Raw genomic sequence first — 15,100 nt, 5'->3', positions numbered from 1 at the left:
CCTTGAGTGAAGTTCAGAGCACTGCGCCACTGCTGAAGAAATATTGCCCTGACATTTGCAGGCTCATGACTAGGCATATATCAACCAAGAGAAAAATAAACTCTGCAGAGACTTCGCAGGACAGCTTTCTCGACTGTGACTGATGCAGCTCCTGAGCCTGGAAACTGTCAGAAACTGAGAACAGAACCAGCACCACCTGCTGGCAATTTCAAAGAACCCGCTCTCCTGATTTATTGCACGCACGTTCAGAGGAAGAACACAGACCGGGGCAAAATAAATAAAACATGTCAGTTTTCAACAGCAACTACTCAAGAGACATACGAATGAAAGACCTAAGCCAGAAATAGGAGGCATAATAATAATGCACAGCATTTGTATCATGCCTCCCATCTCATTCTCTCAAAGTATTTTACAGAGAAAACGCTGAAACTTAGAGAGGGAGGAAACTGATAAACTCAAAACTGTTAAATTGTGGGATGATTTTATGGATTGCTCAAATCAACCAGGTTAGGAATTTTTCTTGGACACCAAGGAATCTCCTACTCTCTGAAATAAGGTCTATGGGATCAGCGAAGACTTGAGCAGACTGCTTTCATGATGTATGGAAGCAAAGTGGAGACGTGGACGCAGTACTCACCCTGGTAGGAGACACGCTGTGGCCAGCCCAGGCAGTCCAGGCCAATGGGGGTGCTCTGGGAGAAGCACTGGTCTTTGAGGGCCAAAGAGGTAAAGGCCTCATTGGAGATGAGGGAGAGTCTAGCCTGGGCCTGTGGGAAACCAGCAAAATCAAGGCTGGGGAATGACAAGACCTCACTCCAACACCTGCACCCCCCACCCACCTAATAAACATCCCTTTAGATTCAATTACTGGTGTTTTTATTCAATTACCCCACCATTCCAGATCGGTAGTAAGATTTCTGAAAACAAATCCTGAAACTAACACATCCGATCACTGCAATCGGTTATCTCAGAGAAAGAAATGTCTGTTTTAAATTCAGTCAATGGAGGAAAATGCTTTTCTACAGAACAGTGAACACACCAGCAAGGATAAAGGCAGTTCCAGAAAAAAAGACAAGTTAACAGTGTCTGACTACACTGAAAGAATAACAGTGGCAGTGGAGCGGAAAAGCCAGACTTGAAGACCAGAGGCGAAACGTGAGGATGAACGTAGGGATGTAGGAATGAAGGAACGAGGGTCCAAGAGAGGAAGCAGGAGGCAGAGAAGGAAGAGGAGGCTGAAAGTTTGACTGGCGTTTGTGACCACGCCTCCTACTTTCCCCACCTCTCCCGACGCCTGCGCGTTAAGCCAGCTTGTGCTCCCCGGTGTCGCTACGGTCATCCTCCTCTGTCTCTTCTTCAGCTTTCCGATCCGAATGTCGTCTGAGCAACTGCGCCGGCCCCTCTGTGACCTTCGCTCCGCCCCCTGCTCCACCAATGGGGCAGTAGGTCCCACTTCACCCTCTCCATATGTGGGCATGGCACAGTTTACCAGGTCGGAGACAGGCCTGGGGCCCCTTGAACCCTGCCCACGGCTCTTTGCCCGCAGCACGGTCACCACATCCGGCAGCCGTTTCTCCAGTAACTGGCCAGCTGGTCTACTACCATCCTGCATAAGTTTTGAGTGCACATTGTTTTTTGTTAGAAATTAGTTCTGCTGAACTGAACTGCAGTCACATGGGCTGCTGACTGGTGCACACAGATCAGCCTCAGTTACACAAGTACATTAATGTCCACACAATCACATGGGTTCACACAGCATGTTCACATACAAAAAATAAGCAGTTCTGAAAACAGCCAATCATAATTACATGTCAACACAATGTTGTCCTGGTCAAAACCACCTGGTTAAATATAATTTTTGTATATTTTCATGAACAAATTAATCTGCTCAAATGAACAGAAAAAACAAACATTTGCCTGTTTTAAGGTAGGCAAGTACTTGTTATTAACTATAATTGTTTAACGTATGGCCAGTGCAAAGTAATTTAAACCTGTTCTCGTGTGTTTCTTCACCAACTATTTTCAAACTGCTAACACTAGCAGCCACCTATACCTATTTTGCAATTAAGACCAGATTAAAACCCAGGAAAGAGAAACATGGGCTTGGGTCAGCTTGAATGTTTTATATTTATTTAACTGACTTGTGATTTGTTTCCCAGCAAGCTAGATGGTAAGCAAGGGTAGACTGCTTTGATTATGGTGGTTCTCTAGTCAGACAGCTTGCTGACAGCAGCAGAAGTGCTTCTCTCTTAGGTCACTGTTCATTCAGCTGTTTCAGGAGTACTTCTCACTTGTAAAAAATCTTTTCTTAACATGCACCTATTTTATTATAAAATAATGCTGTGTGTGATCTGTGTTATTATAGGAAAGCTGTAACAAAAAAATTTCTGTTTTTGTGAATGTAGGCCAATGTCGAGTCCAAGTTGGTGCCTATGTCTGTGTGTTTGTGGGTGTGTGTATGTTTGTGTGTATGTGGAGGGACATTTGCTGTCATTACTATCATTATGTGTTCATGTGTGTACTGTAGATACATGATTAATCAAGCAGGTAGGAAAACAGAAGTGTTTCTATTTGAACAGGGCACCACTAGAGGGCACCAGAGGCACAGAGATTGGGCCTTCTGGCATGTAAAGCAGGCTAGAACAAATCCGATGTCTGTACGTCTCAGAGATTGTAAAATTGCAGAATTCAATTATACAGAGGCAGTAAGCAGTTAAAAAAAAACAGAAAAAAAGCTGACTCGGCCCTTTTCATCCTTTCCCGCTCCTTCTCAGACCGTAAGCATGAGATAAAGGGAACCCTGTTCCCCAGCGAGCAAGCTGTCACAACGCTGAATGGTATACACACACACACAGACACAGACACACACACACACGAACAAGACTGAAAGGATCCACACTGCAGGGTGAGATGGATTAAGTGGTAGTGCCAACTATTCATGCTCGCTTTGGACAGGACAGTAAAGAAGAGGAACAAACGCATTTCATGGCACTCATCAGAGGGGATAAATTAGCCTCACTGAAACAATTTGGCTCGGGAGTAAACAAGAGTTCCTTTTTCCGAAGAGGAGTTCGAATGATGTTAAACTGCGAACAATCTCCTCCTTGTTAATGTGCACCAATACGTTTAAATAAGTTTCACACAGTATGTCCTATTGAAGCTTTGCAAAAGACATCCTTTGAAATATAAACCACCTGTTCTTTCTAAAGAGGAACATTCCCTTAGGGAATTCCTACTGGGAAATAAGCCATGTCAACAAGCTGGGAATGTCATGCCAGGAAGTCATCTCCTGCCCCACACACACATTATTATTGCACACCATATTTGCTCTACCTTACCTCAAACTCATTGACAGACATGGAGGTGACCAGACCGATGGGTGAGGGGCTATCCACTCCGATGTTGTCGCGCTGGCACTCTGTGTTCAGGGAGATGGCCGATGATAGCTGTGCTGCTCTGGGCTTCAGAGTCTTGGGCTTCTCTGGGGGGTCTGAAAGCCCTTCCACGCTCACCCCCCGACCCAGAGAGAGGAGGGAGATGGCAGTGGGTCGAGACGGGTAGCGAAAGCTCCGGCGGTGGATCCCGGGAACGGGGCTCTGGGGCTTGGGACTCATGGGACGAAGGGGACCATCCATGCCCTCAAAGGAGCTAAAGGACCTCGTAAAAGATGGGGCAAGTTGGAGGGCCAGAGGAGCCACTGCGGTGGGGTTGAGGGATGAGGCAGGCATGCACCCCCCCAGTGGTGGAAACGTGGAATCGTCCCAGGGGGGTGGCCCAGGTGGCTGGGTTTCTAAAGCACTGTCTTCAGTATTGGACTGTACACAGACATCAGTGTGAGGCTGGGTTATGGCGAGGCTGTTTGGTGGAACCCGTCGCCTTGTATCTTCTGATTTGCTCTCATCTGGGGTGCCCTCCAGCGGCTCCTGCCGCACGCCCTTATTATTTAGGGCATCTGTGTAACGAGGGCGTCTTGAGTCTGGGAAGCCCTTAAGCCGGTCCTGGGCAGACCGCAGAGCATAGTCACTGTGGATCTGCCGAGCAGACCTGGCTCTACCTCCGCTGGTGGGTTCTGGGTCTGAAAGAGCAGGCTTCTCCAGCTCTGCCTCCTTAGACTGCTTCAGCACCCTCCAGGACTGCCTGGTCTTCCGCTTCTCAGACTCAGGCTTCAGGCTCTCCTCCTCAGCCTCCTTTTCAGGAGGCTTAGATTCAAACAAACTGGAGAGGGACCTATGGGCCAGGGTGAACCTCATTCGCAGGTTGAGGCTGTCTGAGCTCTTGCTCCTCTTGTGGCCCAACTTCTCAGCAACAGGGGGGTTCATGGAAGCTGGCGCTTCATGGTTGTAAGAGGGGGCATCCCCATCGCAAGAAGCTTGCCTGTAGATCTGTTGGACATGCCTGTTGCGGGGTTCCAATGGACAAAACCCATCCTCCTCTCCCTCATGGACAAGGGCCTTTTCAGCATTCTGGTCGAGAGGGTTGCCCTGATCAAAGATATTGTCATCCAAGTTCCCATGCTGTTGCCCCTCCCTCTGTAAGTAGTCAGTGCTGGAGGACAGGTGAGCGCTGCAGAGAAAAGGGTTCGGTCTGCTCTCAGGTGACTCTGCCCTGCTGCCCTCATCCTTGTCAGGAGAGGTGCCCCTGCATGAGAGCTCGGCCTTGCACTCTTTAGCCTCTTGGGCCGAACTCTTGCGCTTCCTGAATGAGGGTATCCTGGAGAAGACAGAGAACTTAGTCTTCCCTGCGGACCCAGATTTGGTTGCCTTGCTCTTCTCGACCTTGTGGAGACTGGAGTTGCTATCATCCATTTCCTCACTGTTGGTGCTGATAGTGTCTTGGTCACAGGAGACCTTGGTAGGGGTGTGGTGGCCGTCATGAACTACATCTCCATTAGGTGTGGGGAATGTTACCTTGTTTCCATATAGATCAGGGCAGCTGGTACTTGACTGTAGTTCCAAATCTGTACTTGGTAACTTATTCCTCATAATCTCTGGTGTAGTACAGTGATAAGGTGGGAGGGATGAGGGGTTTTGGTGTGAGTACATATCACTAGTGGTCCCCCTTTGCACCCCCAGCACCTCTGGTTCTGAGGTGTCCACATCCTCCACCAAGAGTGAATTCTCCTGAGGGCGATCCGATTCAAAAATAGGTTCCAGGTTGTTAACTGTCAGAAAATTTGAACTCAAACTGTCATCTGGGTAATGGTATGCAACGGTCTCAATATCATTCTGTAATGGCATTGGGCAGACCTGAAAAGGCACACAGCATTCCTCTGTCGTAAGAGAGGTAAAGCGGCTATCTGGGATCTCTTTTGCTTTATCCAATGTGTGTTTGTCTTCCATGTTGTTTTCTAAAATGAGTGAATATTCTCCACCAACCTGTGAGTAATAAGCTAGGGGTTCAAGTCTTTTTCCTCCTGAGTCAGGTGGACAGCCTGGCTCCTGAAGTGGATTGTCACTTTTTTCAGATTTCTGCTGGTCCACCTGGGAGTCCAGGTTACTCTCAATGTTATCCAAGGCTACGCATTCCCCGTAGTCTATGTCCATGTATGGGGGGAGGCAGGTGTTGACTGTGGGTGGGTCCTGACCAACTACTTCATCTTTCTGTGGGCCACCTTGCCCCTGGAATCTCTCTGTCTCCCTCTCTTTGTGGGAATCCGTCCTACAAAGAAACCCCTCGGCCAGGCCCGACACCTGAATGTGACAGTGGGGTCCATAATCCAAGGTATCAGAGATGTACTCTACATCCCGGGTACTGTCTTCCAGTTCTGATCCACTGGAGGTTGCAGAGCCTCTATCCATGCTTTCCCAGAGTGGGCCAGAGGATTCCGCCTCATAATCATCCTCAGAGTGAATGTCCAGTCCCCCAGGGAACAGGTCTAGGGGCTCACTATTGACTGGATGGGCCTGCTCTGCAGGAGCATCAACAATTGCATCAAAAGTACTGGCAGCGCATGACTCTAACACCCGCTTGGTGTTGTTATTGGTGTCAGAGTGGCATTCAGACTGAGCTGGAGACTCTTGGAAATAGCTTAGCTCAGAAAAGGCATTTTGGTATTGTGCTTGTGGAATATCTAACACGATTTCCCACTTCCTCAACAGACCACATTCCAGATCGGAGGCACTCATCCCCACTGTGTTCCCCTGGGACTGGGCAGCTTCTGTTGCGCCATTTTGAGACTCTGTCAAATGGTTAGGAGTCCTCTGTGTTTCTGCTGATTCTTTGTCCATTTCAGACAGCACATCTGAACCACTGAGTAGAGGCTGGCTATAGTTCAAATGCACGTCAGAGGTCACATTGAGAGAAAGTTCCTTTTCGTTTTCATGGCTCTGTGGTACACCCTCGTCTGACCACTCGAACGACTCTGTGTGTGAAGGTTGGGGATCAATAAAATCCTCTACCCCTTCACTCTGTAGAACGCATGTGTTGTCGCCTCCTGAAGAGAGTTGACCTATCTCTCCCATCTCATTGGCGGAGAGGTCTGACTTCAGTTCGTAGGAATCAGCAGGCCCCAAGCTGTCTGCATGAGCTGTCTGCATGACCTCATGTTCCATTTGAGGGAGGTGTTTGCATGTTTTGCCCAATTTCTCAGTAACATATTGTACACAGACATTAGTGTAAGACTCAGTTTCTAAAACATTATCCTTAAGACTGGGTTGTACACAAAAATTAGTGTAGGACTCATTTTCTGAAATATTTTTCTCAATATCTGACTGATAGTAGATGTTAGTCAGGGGCTGAGTTTCTGAAACATTTTCTACAATATCTGTAGGTATACAGACATTACTGGGAGATTGGGTTTCAAAAATATGTTCCACAGTATTTGTATGAATGCAGGAAATAGCCTGAAGTCGGGTATGTAAAACAACATCCTCAAGACTGGACTGTAAACAGGCGTTAGTGTTGAGTACATGGGCTTCAGTGTGTGGCTGGGATTCTAAAATATCGATCTCAGTATTGGACTGTAAACATATGATAGTGTGAGGCTGGGTTTCTAAAAAGGATTCCTCAGTACTAGGCTGTGCACAGATGTTACTGTGAGACTGGGTTTCTAAAACATCTTCCTCATTATCTGACTCTTCTGGGACTTTATAATGAAGTTGGGTTTCTAAAACAGTTTCCTCAGTGCTGGGCGGTACACAGATGTTATTGTGAGGCAGCGTTTCTAAAACGTGTTCCTCGAAATCCGACTCATCAGAGGCAGTATTGAGAGGCTGGGTTTCTAAAACATCTCCCTCAAAATCCAAATCATCAGAGGCAGTACTGGGAGACCGGGTTTCTAAAACAGTATCCTCAGTACTGGACTGTACACTGGTGATATTGTGAGGCTGGGTTTCTAAAACATGTTCCTCGAAATCCGACTCATCAGAGGCAGTATTGAGAGGCTGGGTTTCTAAAACATCTCCCTCAAAATCCAAATCATCAGAGGCAGTACTGGGAGACCGGGTTTCTAAAACAGTATCCTCAGTACTGGACTGTACACTGGTGATATTGTGAGGCTGGGTTTCTGAAATATTTTCCTCAATATCTGACTCTTTAGGGGGTATACTGTGAGGCTGCATTTCTGGAACAGTTTCCACTGTACTGGGCTGTACATAGATGTTACTGACAGGCTGAGTTTCTAAAATACCATCCAGAGTACTGGGCTGTGCACAGATGTTACTGAGAGGCTGGGTTTCTAAAACATCTTCAAAATCTGACTCTATACTGTAAGGGTCGGTTTCTAAAAGAGTTTCCTCAGTATTTGACTCCACAAAGATGTTACTGTGAGGCTGGCTTTCTGAAACAGTTTCCATAGTACTGGGCTGTACACAGATCCTACTGTGATGCTGGGTGTCTAAAACATGTTCCTCGAAATCTGACTCTTCAGAGGCAGTACTGAGAGGCTGGGTTTCTAAAATATCTTCCTCAATATCTGACTCTTCAGGGGCTATACTGTGAGGCTGCATTTCTGAAACAGTTTCCACTGTACTGGGCTGTACACAGATGTTACTGACAGGCTGAGTTTCTAAAATACCATCCACAGTACTGGGCTGTACACAGATGTTACTGAGAGGCTGGGTTTCTAAAATATCTTCCTCAGTACTGGGCTGTACACAGCTGTTATTGTGAGGCTGGGTTTCTAAAACATCTTCCTCAGTATTGAGCGGTACACAGATGTTAGTGAGAGACTGAATTTCTAAAATATCTTCCTCAATATCTGACTCTTCAGGCACAGTACTGTGAGCCTGGATTTCTAAAACAGTTTCCACAGTACTGGGCTGTACCCAGATGTTACTGAGAGGCTGGGTTTCTACAACATCTTCTTCAAAATCTGACTCTTTGGGGGCTATACTGTAAGGGTCGGTTTCTAAAAGAGTTTCCTCAGTATATGACTCCACAAAGATGTTACTGTGAGGCTGGGTTTCTGAAACAGTTTCTACAGTACTGAGCAGTACACAGATCCTACGGTGAGGCTGGGTTTCTAAAACATCTTCCTCAAAATCTGACTCATCAAAGGCAGTACTGGGAGCCTGGGTTTCTAAAAAAGTTTCTTCAGTACTGGGCTGTACACAGATGTTATTGTGAGGCTGGGTTTCTAAAACATCTTCCTCAGTACTGAGCGGTACACAGATGTTAGTGAGAGACTGAATTTCTAAAATATCTTCCTCAATATCTGACTCTTCAGGCACAGTACTGTGAGCCTGAATTTCTAAAACAGTTTCCACAGTACTGGGCTGTACCCAGATGTTACTGAGAGGCTGGGTTTCTACAACATCTTCTTCAAAATCTGACTCTTTGGGGGCTATACTGTAAGGGTCGGTTTCTAAAGAGTTTCCTCAGTATATGACTCCACAAAGATGTTATTGTGAGGCTGGGTCTCTGAAACAGTTTCTACAGTACTGAGCAGTACACAGATCCTACGGTGAGGCTGGGTTTCTAAAACATCTTCCTCAAAAACTGACTCATCAAAGGCAGTACTGGGAGCCTGGGTTTCTAAAAAATTTTCTTCAGTACTGGGTTGTACACAGATGCTATTGTGAGGCTGGGTTTCTAAAACATCTTCCTCAGTACTGAGCGGTACACAGATGTTAGTGAGAGACTGAATTTCTAAAATATCTTCCTCAATATCTGACTCTTCAGGCACAGTACTGTGAGCCTGGATTCCTAAAACAGTTTCCACAGTACTGGGCTGTACCCAGATGTTACTGAGAGGCTGGGTTTCTACAACATCTTCTTCAAAATCTGACTCTTTGGGGGCTATACTGTAAGGGTCGGTTTCTAAAAGAGTTTCCTCAGTATATGACTCCACAAAGATGTTACTGTGAGGCTGGGTTTCTGAAACAGTTTCTACAGTACTGAGCAGTACACAGATCCTACGGTGAGGCTGGGTTTCTAAAACATCTTCCTCAAAATCTGACTCATCAAAGGCAGTACTGGGAGCCTGGGTTTCTAAAAAAGTTTCTTCAGTACTGGGCTGTACACAGATGTTATTGTGAGGCTGGGTTTCTAAAACATCTTCCTCAGTACTGAGCGGTACACAGATGTTAGTGAGAGACTGAATTTCTAAAATATCTTCCTCAATATCTGACTCTTCAGGCACAGTACTGTGAGCCTGAATTTCTAAAACAGTTTCCACAGTACTGGGCTGTACCCAGATGTTACTGAGAGGCTGGGTTTCTACAACATCTTCTTCAAAATCTGACTCTTTGGGGGCTATACTGTAAGGGTCGGTTTCTAAAAGAGTTTCCTCAGTATATGACTCCACAAAGATGTTATTGTGAGGCTGGGTCTCTGAAACAGTTTCTACAGTACTGAGCAGTACACAGATCCTACGGTGAGGCTGGGTTTCTAAAACATCTTCCTCAAAAACTGACTCATCAAAGGCAGTACTGGGAGCCTGGGTTTCTAAAAAATTTTCTTCAGTACTGGGTTGTACACAGATGCTATTGTGAGGCTGGGTTTCTAAAACATCTTCCTCAGTACTGAGCGGTACACAGATGTTAGTGAGAGACTGAATTTCTAAAATATCTTCCTCAATATCTGACTCTTCAGGCACAGTACTGTGAGCCTGGATTCCTAAAACAGTTTCCACAGTACTGGGCTGTACCCAGATGTTACTGAGAGGCTGGGTTTCTACAACATCTTCTTCAAAATCTGACTCTTTGGGGGCTATACTGTAAGGGTCGGTTTCTAAAAGAGTTTCCTCAGTATATGACTCCACAAAGATGTTATTGTGAGGCTGGGTCTCTGAAACAGTTTCTACAGTACTGAGCAGTACACAGATCCTACGGTGAGGCTGGGTTTCTAAAACATCTTCCTCAAAAACTGACTCATCAAAGGCAGTACTGGGAGCCTGGGTTTCTAAAAAATTTTCTTCAGTACTGGGTTGTACACAGATGCTATTGTGAGGCTGGGTTTCTAAAACATCTTCCTCAGTACTGAGCGGTACACAGATGTTAGTGAGAGACTGAATTTCTAAAATATCTTCCTCAATATCTGACTCTTCAGGCACAGTACTGTGAGCCTGGATTCCTAAAACAGTTTCCACAGTACTGGGCTGTACCCAGATGTTACTGAGAGGCTGGGTTTCTACAACATCTTCTTCAAAATCTGACTCTTTGGGGGCTATACTGTTAGGGTCGGTTTCTAAAAGAGTTTCCTCAGTATATGACTCCACAAAGATGTTACTGTGAGGCTGGGTTTCTGAAACAGTTTCTACAGTACTGAGCAGTACACAGATCCTACGGTGAGGCTGGGTTTCTAAAACATCTTCCTCAAAATCTGACTCATCAAAGGCAGTACTGGGAGCCTGGGTTTCTAAAAAGGTTTCTTCAGTACTGGGCTGTACACAGATGTTACTGTGAGGCTGGGTTTCTAAAATATCTTCCTCAATATCTGACTCTTCAGGCACAGTACTGTGAGCTTGGATTTCTAAAACAGTTTCCACAGTACTGGGCAGTACACAGTTGTTAGTGTGAGACTGGGTTTCTAAAACATCTTCAATATCTGACTCTTCAGAAGCTATACTGTGAGGCTGGGATTCTGAAACAGTTTCCACAGTACTGGGCTGTACACAGATCCTGCTGTGAGGCTGGGTTTCTAAAACATATTCTTCAAAATCTGACTCATCAGAGGCAGTACTGGGAGGCTGGGTTTCTAAAAATGTTTCTTCAGTACTGGGTTGTACACAGATGCTAGTGTGAGGCTGGGTTTCTAAAACATCTTCCTCAACATCTGACTCTTCAGGGGTTATACTGTGAGGCTGAGTTTCTAAAAGAGTTTCCTCAATATTTGACTCTACATAGATGTTACTGAGAGGCTGGGTTTCTAGAACATCTTCCTCGGTACTGGGCTGTACACAGATGTTAATGTGAAGATGGGTTTCTAAAACATGCTCCTCAGTGATCGACTCTTCGGAAGCTGTACTGTGAGGCTGGATTTTCAAATGGCCTTCCCCAGGACAGGATTGTACACAGACATCAAATTGAGATGGGGTTTCTAAGACATCATCCCCAGTATCTGGCTGTAGACAGACATTAATATGGGATTGGGTCTCTAAAATATTTTCCTCAATATCTGATTGCATACAGATATTTGATTTTGAAACTGGGGTTTCTAAAACATAGTTCTCAGTGTCTGGCAGACAAAAGTTTGTAAAGTGATGAGTTTCTAAGATGTCTTCCTCCTCTTCATAACTCTGACTGTCCTTGGATATAGCCCCTCTCCTCTGCTGATATACTTTGCCCTCATCGTCTGAATATGATCCCAGACTTTCAGAGTTTAGTTCACAGATCTTCATAGGTTTCGATCCAGGGAATTCCCATGGGTAAGTCTGTTGTTGCATTTCTTCATCTGAGAGATTAGCATAGTCTGTCTCAGAACACAGGACAACATAAGTGGCCTCATTCTCACTGGGGTCCTTTGAGGACTCCAAGCCTTCCGATGGAGACATTAGTTCAGTTGCACCTGAGTCAATAGCTATAAACTGAGGCTCTGCCACAATTTTTTCAGAAGATTTAAACTCAGATTCTGTTACAGTGATCTCAGGGAATTTTACCTCTGACGGTATCACATTTATTTCAGGGGTGAAATGCTCTGAGATAAACTGTGGTTCCATTACACTTATGTCAGCCGATTTAATTTCTGAATGTGCTGCATTCATTTCAGTAGATTCCAGCTTTTCATTTGATACACAGTTTCCTGTGAGTCTAAACAGTGCACTTGCTCCATACGTTTCTGTGGGTTTAAACTGTGAGTCTGTTACATTGTTCTCTCCAGGTTTAATCAGTACGTCTGTTCCACATGACTCTGTGGGTTTAATTTGCAAGTCCATTACAGATGTTTCTGTAGGTATAAACAGTGAGTCCATTTCACATGTTTCTGTGAGTTTCAACTGTAAGTCCATCTCACATGTGTCTGTGGGTGTAACCTGTGAGTCAGTTCCACATGTTCCTGTTTGTTTCAACTGCGAGTCTGTTACAGAGTTCACTCTAGGTTTAAACTGTGTGCCTGTTTCACATGCTTCTGTGGGTTTAACTCGCAAGTCTGTTGCAGATGGTTCTGTAGGTTTAATTTGTGAGTCCATTTCACAGGTTTGCATGGGTTTAAATTGAGAGTCTGTTCCATGTGTTTCTGCACGTGTAACCTGTGAGTCTGCTCCATGTTTTTCTGTTTGTTTAATATGTGAGTCTTTTGCAGAGGCTACCATCCCAGAAGCGTTAAGCACAGGAAGTCCAGCTTCCTTGAATGATGATTGAAGGCTGTTGCTCTTCGGGACCTCATTGGATCGAAAATTCTCAGTCCTCTCTGGTAAGCCACTGACACACGTCTGATGTGCTGTCCATGAATGGAAGCTAACAGAACCCAGGTTTTGAGAGGGGTCGTGCTCTGTAGGCTCTTGGAGCCATTCGGGGGCCTCTTGGCACATCTCTGACAGAATACGCATAGAGCTCCCTACTGTGGCATGTCCCACGCAGCCCGTGGGGTGGGGTGGTCCTATGCTGGGGCCCCCTGCTGCCAGCAATGCAGGTGGCCAGTCATCACCATCAGGGGCAATGTCAGAAATTGTGTCGCTATGCCAGGAGTGGGTGTCAAAGTATTCCTCTGTGGTGTCCTGGGCCAGGTCGCCTGATTCCAGAGCATCAGGGCACTCTTCTGGACCCAGGGCCCCCTCTTCCAAGCACCCGCTGTCATTCACAGGGTCGTCGAGCACTTGCGGGGCCTGAGAAAGACAAGGGGGGAGAATGGAACAAATTTAAGGTTCTGAATCTGTGAAGGCGGAAGGAGGAAGAGTCCATCTCAACAAAGAGCTCTGGCAGAATTAAAAAAAACAAAAAAATATTAATAAGGAAGTGAAACACACAGTAAGTCCTTTAATATAGCTGAACACAGGCTGGGATGGGATTCAGGCTCTTGTTCATTCATAACAAAAGAAAACACATGCTCATGTGCGTAACAGCAATGGAATGATAATTACATAATTACATATGAAGCTCGATTTTGTGCACTTGGAATACATGTGTCATAGAGAGGTACAGTACCTCATGCCTTTGGTTACAAATCCCTGTGGACAGGCTTTGCTAATATTCCCAAACTCACTTACTTATTAGCTTTCACATCTCTCTCTCTCTCTCTCTGGTCTTACAAACAAATTTTATTCTTCATTTTATATGAACCCAAAAGATTCAAATCGTTATATAGTGAAGGATTCATTAATCAGTGATAGTTGTAAGGGGACTGAACTGTTCTAATGCTCAGTGTTGATTAACTGTGCTCTCTCTCTCTCTCTCTCTCACACACACACACACACACACACACACACACATGAATCAAAGATTACAAAAATGACTTTTCCTTGATGCCAAGGAGCCATTCCAAGAGTGTCTCCACTGCCAAAATTTAAATACGTGTAAGAACAGGTCACAGGAACACAGTGGTTTTTCTCCCTCGGGGTCATACTTATGCCTGAGTACATCTTGCATCTGGCAATAGCGAATGAGTCTCTGGGCATGCAAATGCCCATCCAAGCATCCAGGTCTATACCCAGCCTAACACCGCTCCCATGTTCCCAAGACGTCTGTAGCCAGTTAGCTGGCCGCTCAGCCTCTCTTTCTACATGTCCCGCTCACTTCCTCTCTCTCCTCCCTCTTTCTTTATTATTTCATCCTTTGTTTCCTGATCTCCTTGGCGGGCTCCAAGCAGTGTTTTTGCAAGTACTGTATGTGTGTCTGGGAGGAGTGGCATCTCAAATATCAGCACCATCCCACCAGGCAAGCTGCAGTACCTGCTGCGTCTCGTCCCGGAGGTCATGGAAGGTGAACAGGAAGAAACAAATGTGGGGGGTGTGGGGAGCTGGGGGGTACAAGCAGGCAGGCCCTACTGAGCTTCCTCCTCCTACCCTTCCCTGAAAGACCACAGATAGTGAGGGAGTGCCACAGAGGTGTGTCTCTCCCAAGCCCGGCCAGTCTGGGCTGGTTGATCCCTCGCACCAACAGGAGGAGACACCAAGAACACTGACTTCAGAAGCAGTGGCCGCCAAAGGCAGCCTCTGAGCAAGAATGAGCTGGAGGAAATCTTCCCCGACATGATAACAGTGATAACAACAGAGTGTAACTGGCTAAATTTGACAAAATTATTTCCTAGAACATGGTAATTGCCGTGAGTAACAGAAAAATTCCCACATTTCTGTTTTAATTTGGGATAATAGAAGCCATGAGTAGCACTGAGATGTGGGCAGCATCCTTTGCAGAAGGAACAGTATATTGTCTGTGAGGAGAGCCCCACTGGGAGCTCAGCGTTCCTGTTGGTGAAAGAAGGGGAATATAAACTGGGGCAGGTGCTCCCTGCTATGGTGGAAGCTTTTTGTGCTGTTTTTCTCCCTCTTTGATGTGAGAGACTGGCCAGATGAAATGGGACTCACACTACCATGGGAGGTGGCAGGGAAGCTCAGGAATAAAAATACACAGTAAAAAGCAGGTGTTTCCCCAGCTCACTCAGGAAAAGAACATTGGGAGAAATTCAGTAAAAATCCCATTTGGTTGTGTAATGCTATCATGAAAGCATTCCTCACAAAGTCTCAGAATGCATTTAGGTTCCTAACAAAATCGGCTAGCTACAGACA

General features: G+C 45.7%; 2 protein-coding genes across 6 annotated transcripts in view; both read right to left on the bottom strand.

Moving 5' to 3' along the window:
• LOC118230331 (rho guanine nucleotide exchange factor 4-like) overlaps positions 1–7,984 on the bottom strand; it is a 38,357-nt gene extending 30,373 nt beyond the window's left edge. Inside the window, exons 1-4 of one of the 3 annotated variants that reach the window (XM_035423223.1) lie at positions 7,656–7,984; positions 3,339–7,598; positions 1,283–1,606; positions 638–767 (exon numbers count right to left, since the gene is read on the bottom strand). In XM_035423223.1, coding sequence (XP_035279114.1) covers positions 638–767; positions 1,283–1,606; positions 3,339–7,598; positions 7,656–7,946 — 5,005 coding nt within the window. In that variant the 5' untranslated portion in view covers positions 7,947–7,984. Of the gene's footprint in view, positions 1–637; positions 768–1,282; positions 1,607–3,338 lie in introns of all 3 variants that reach the window. The other 2 variants (XM_035423222.1, XM_035423224.1) reach the window with 2 other exon arrangements.
• An 817-nt stretch (positions 7,985–8,801) lies between these two features.
• LOC118230332 overlaps positions 8,802–15,100 on the bottom strand; it is a 47,432-nt gene continuing 41,133 nt past the window's right edge. For all 3 annotated transcript variants that reach the window (XM_035423227.1, XM_035423229.1, XM_035423228.1), the window contains one exon: positions 8,802–13,201. In XM_035423227.1, coding sequence (XP_035279118.1) covers positions 8,804–13,201 — 4,398 coding nt within the window. In that variant the 3' untranslated portion in view covers positions 8,802–8,803. The remainder of the gene's footprint in view (positions 13,202–15,100) is intronic.

The sequence above is a fragment of the Anguilla anguilla genome, chromosome 6 (assembly GCF_013347855.1).
Source record: "Anguilla anguilla isolate fAngAng1 chromosome 6, fAngAng1.pri, whole genome shotgun sequence".
NCBI lineage: Eukaryota > Metazoa > Chordata > Actinopteri > Anguilliformes > Anguillidae > Anguilla > Anguilla anguilla.
This window is presented reverse-complemented; position numbering and strand designations above follow the sequence as displayed.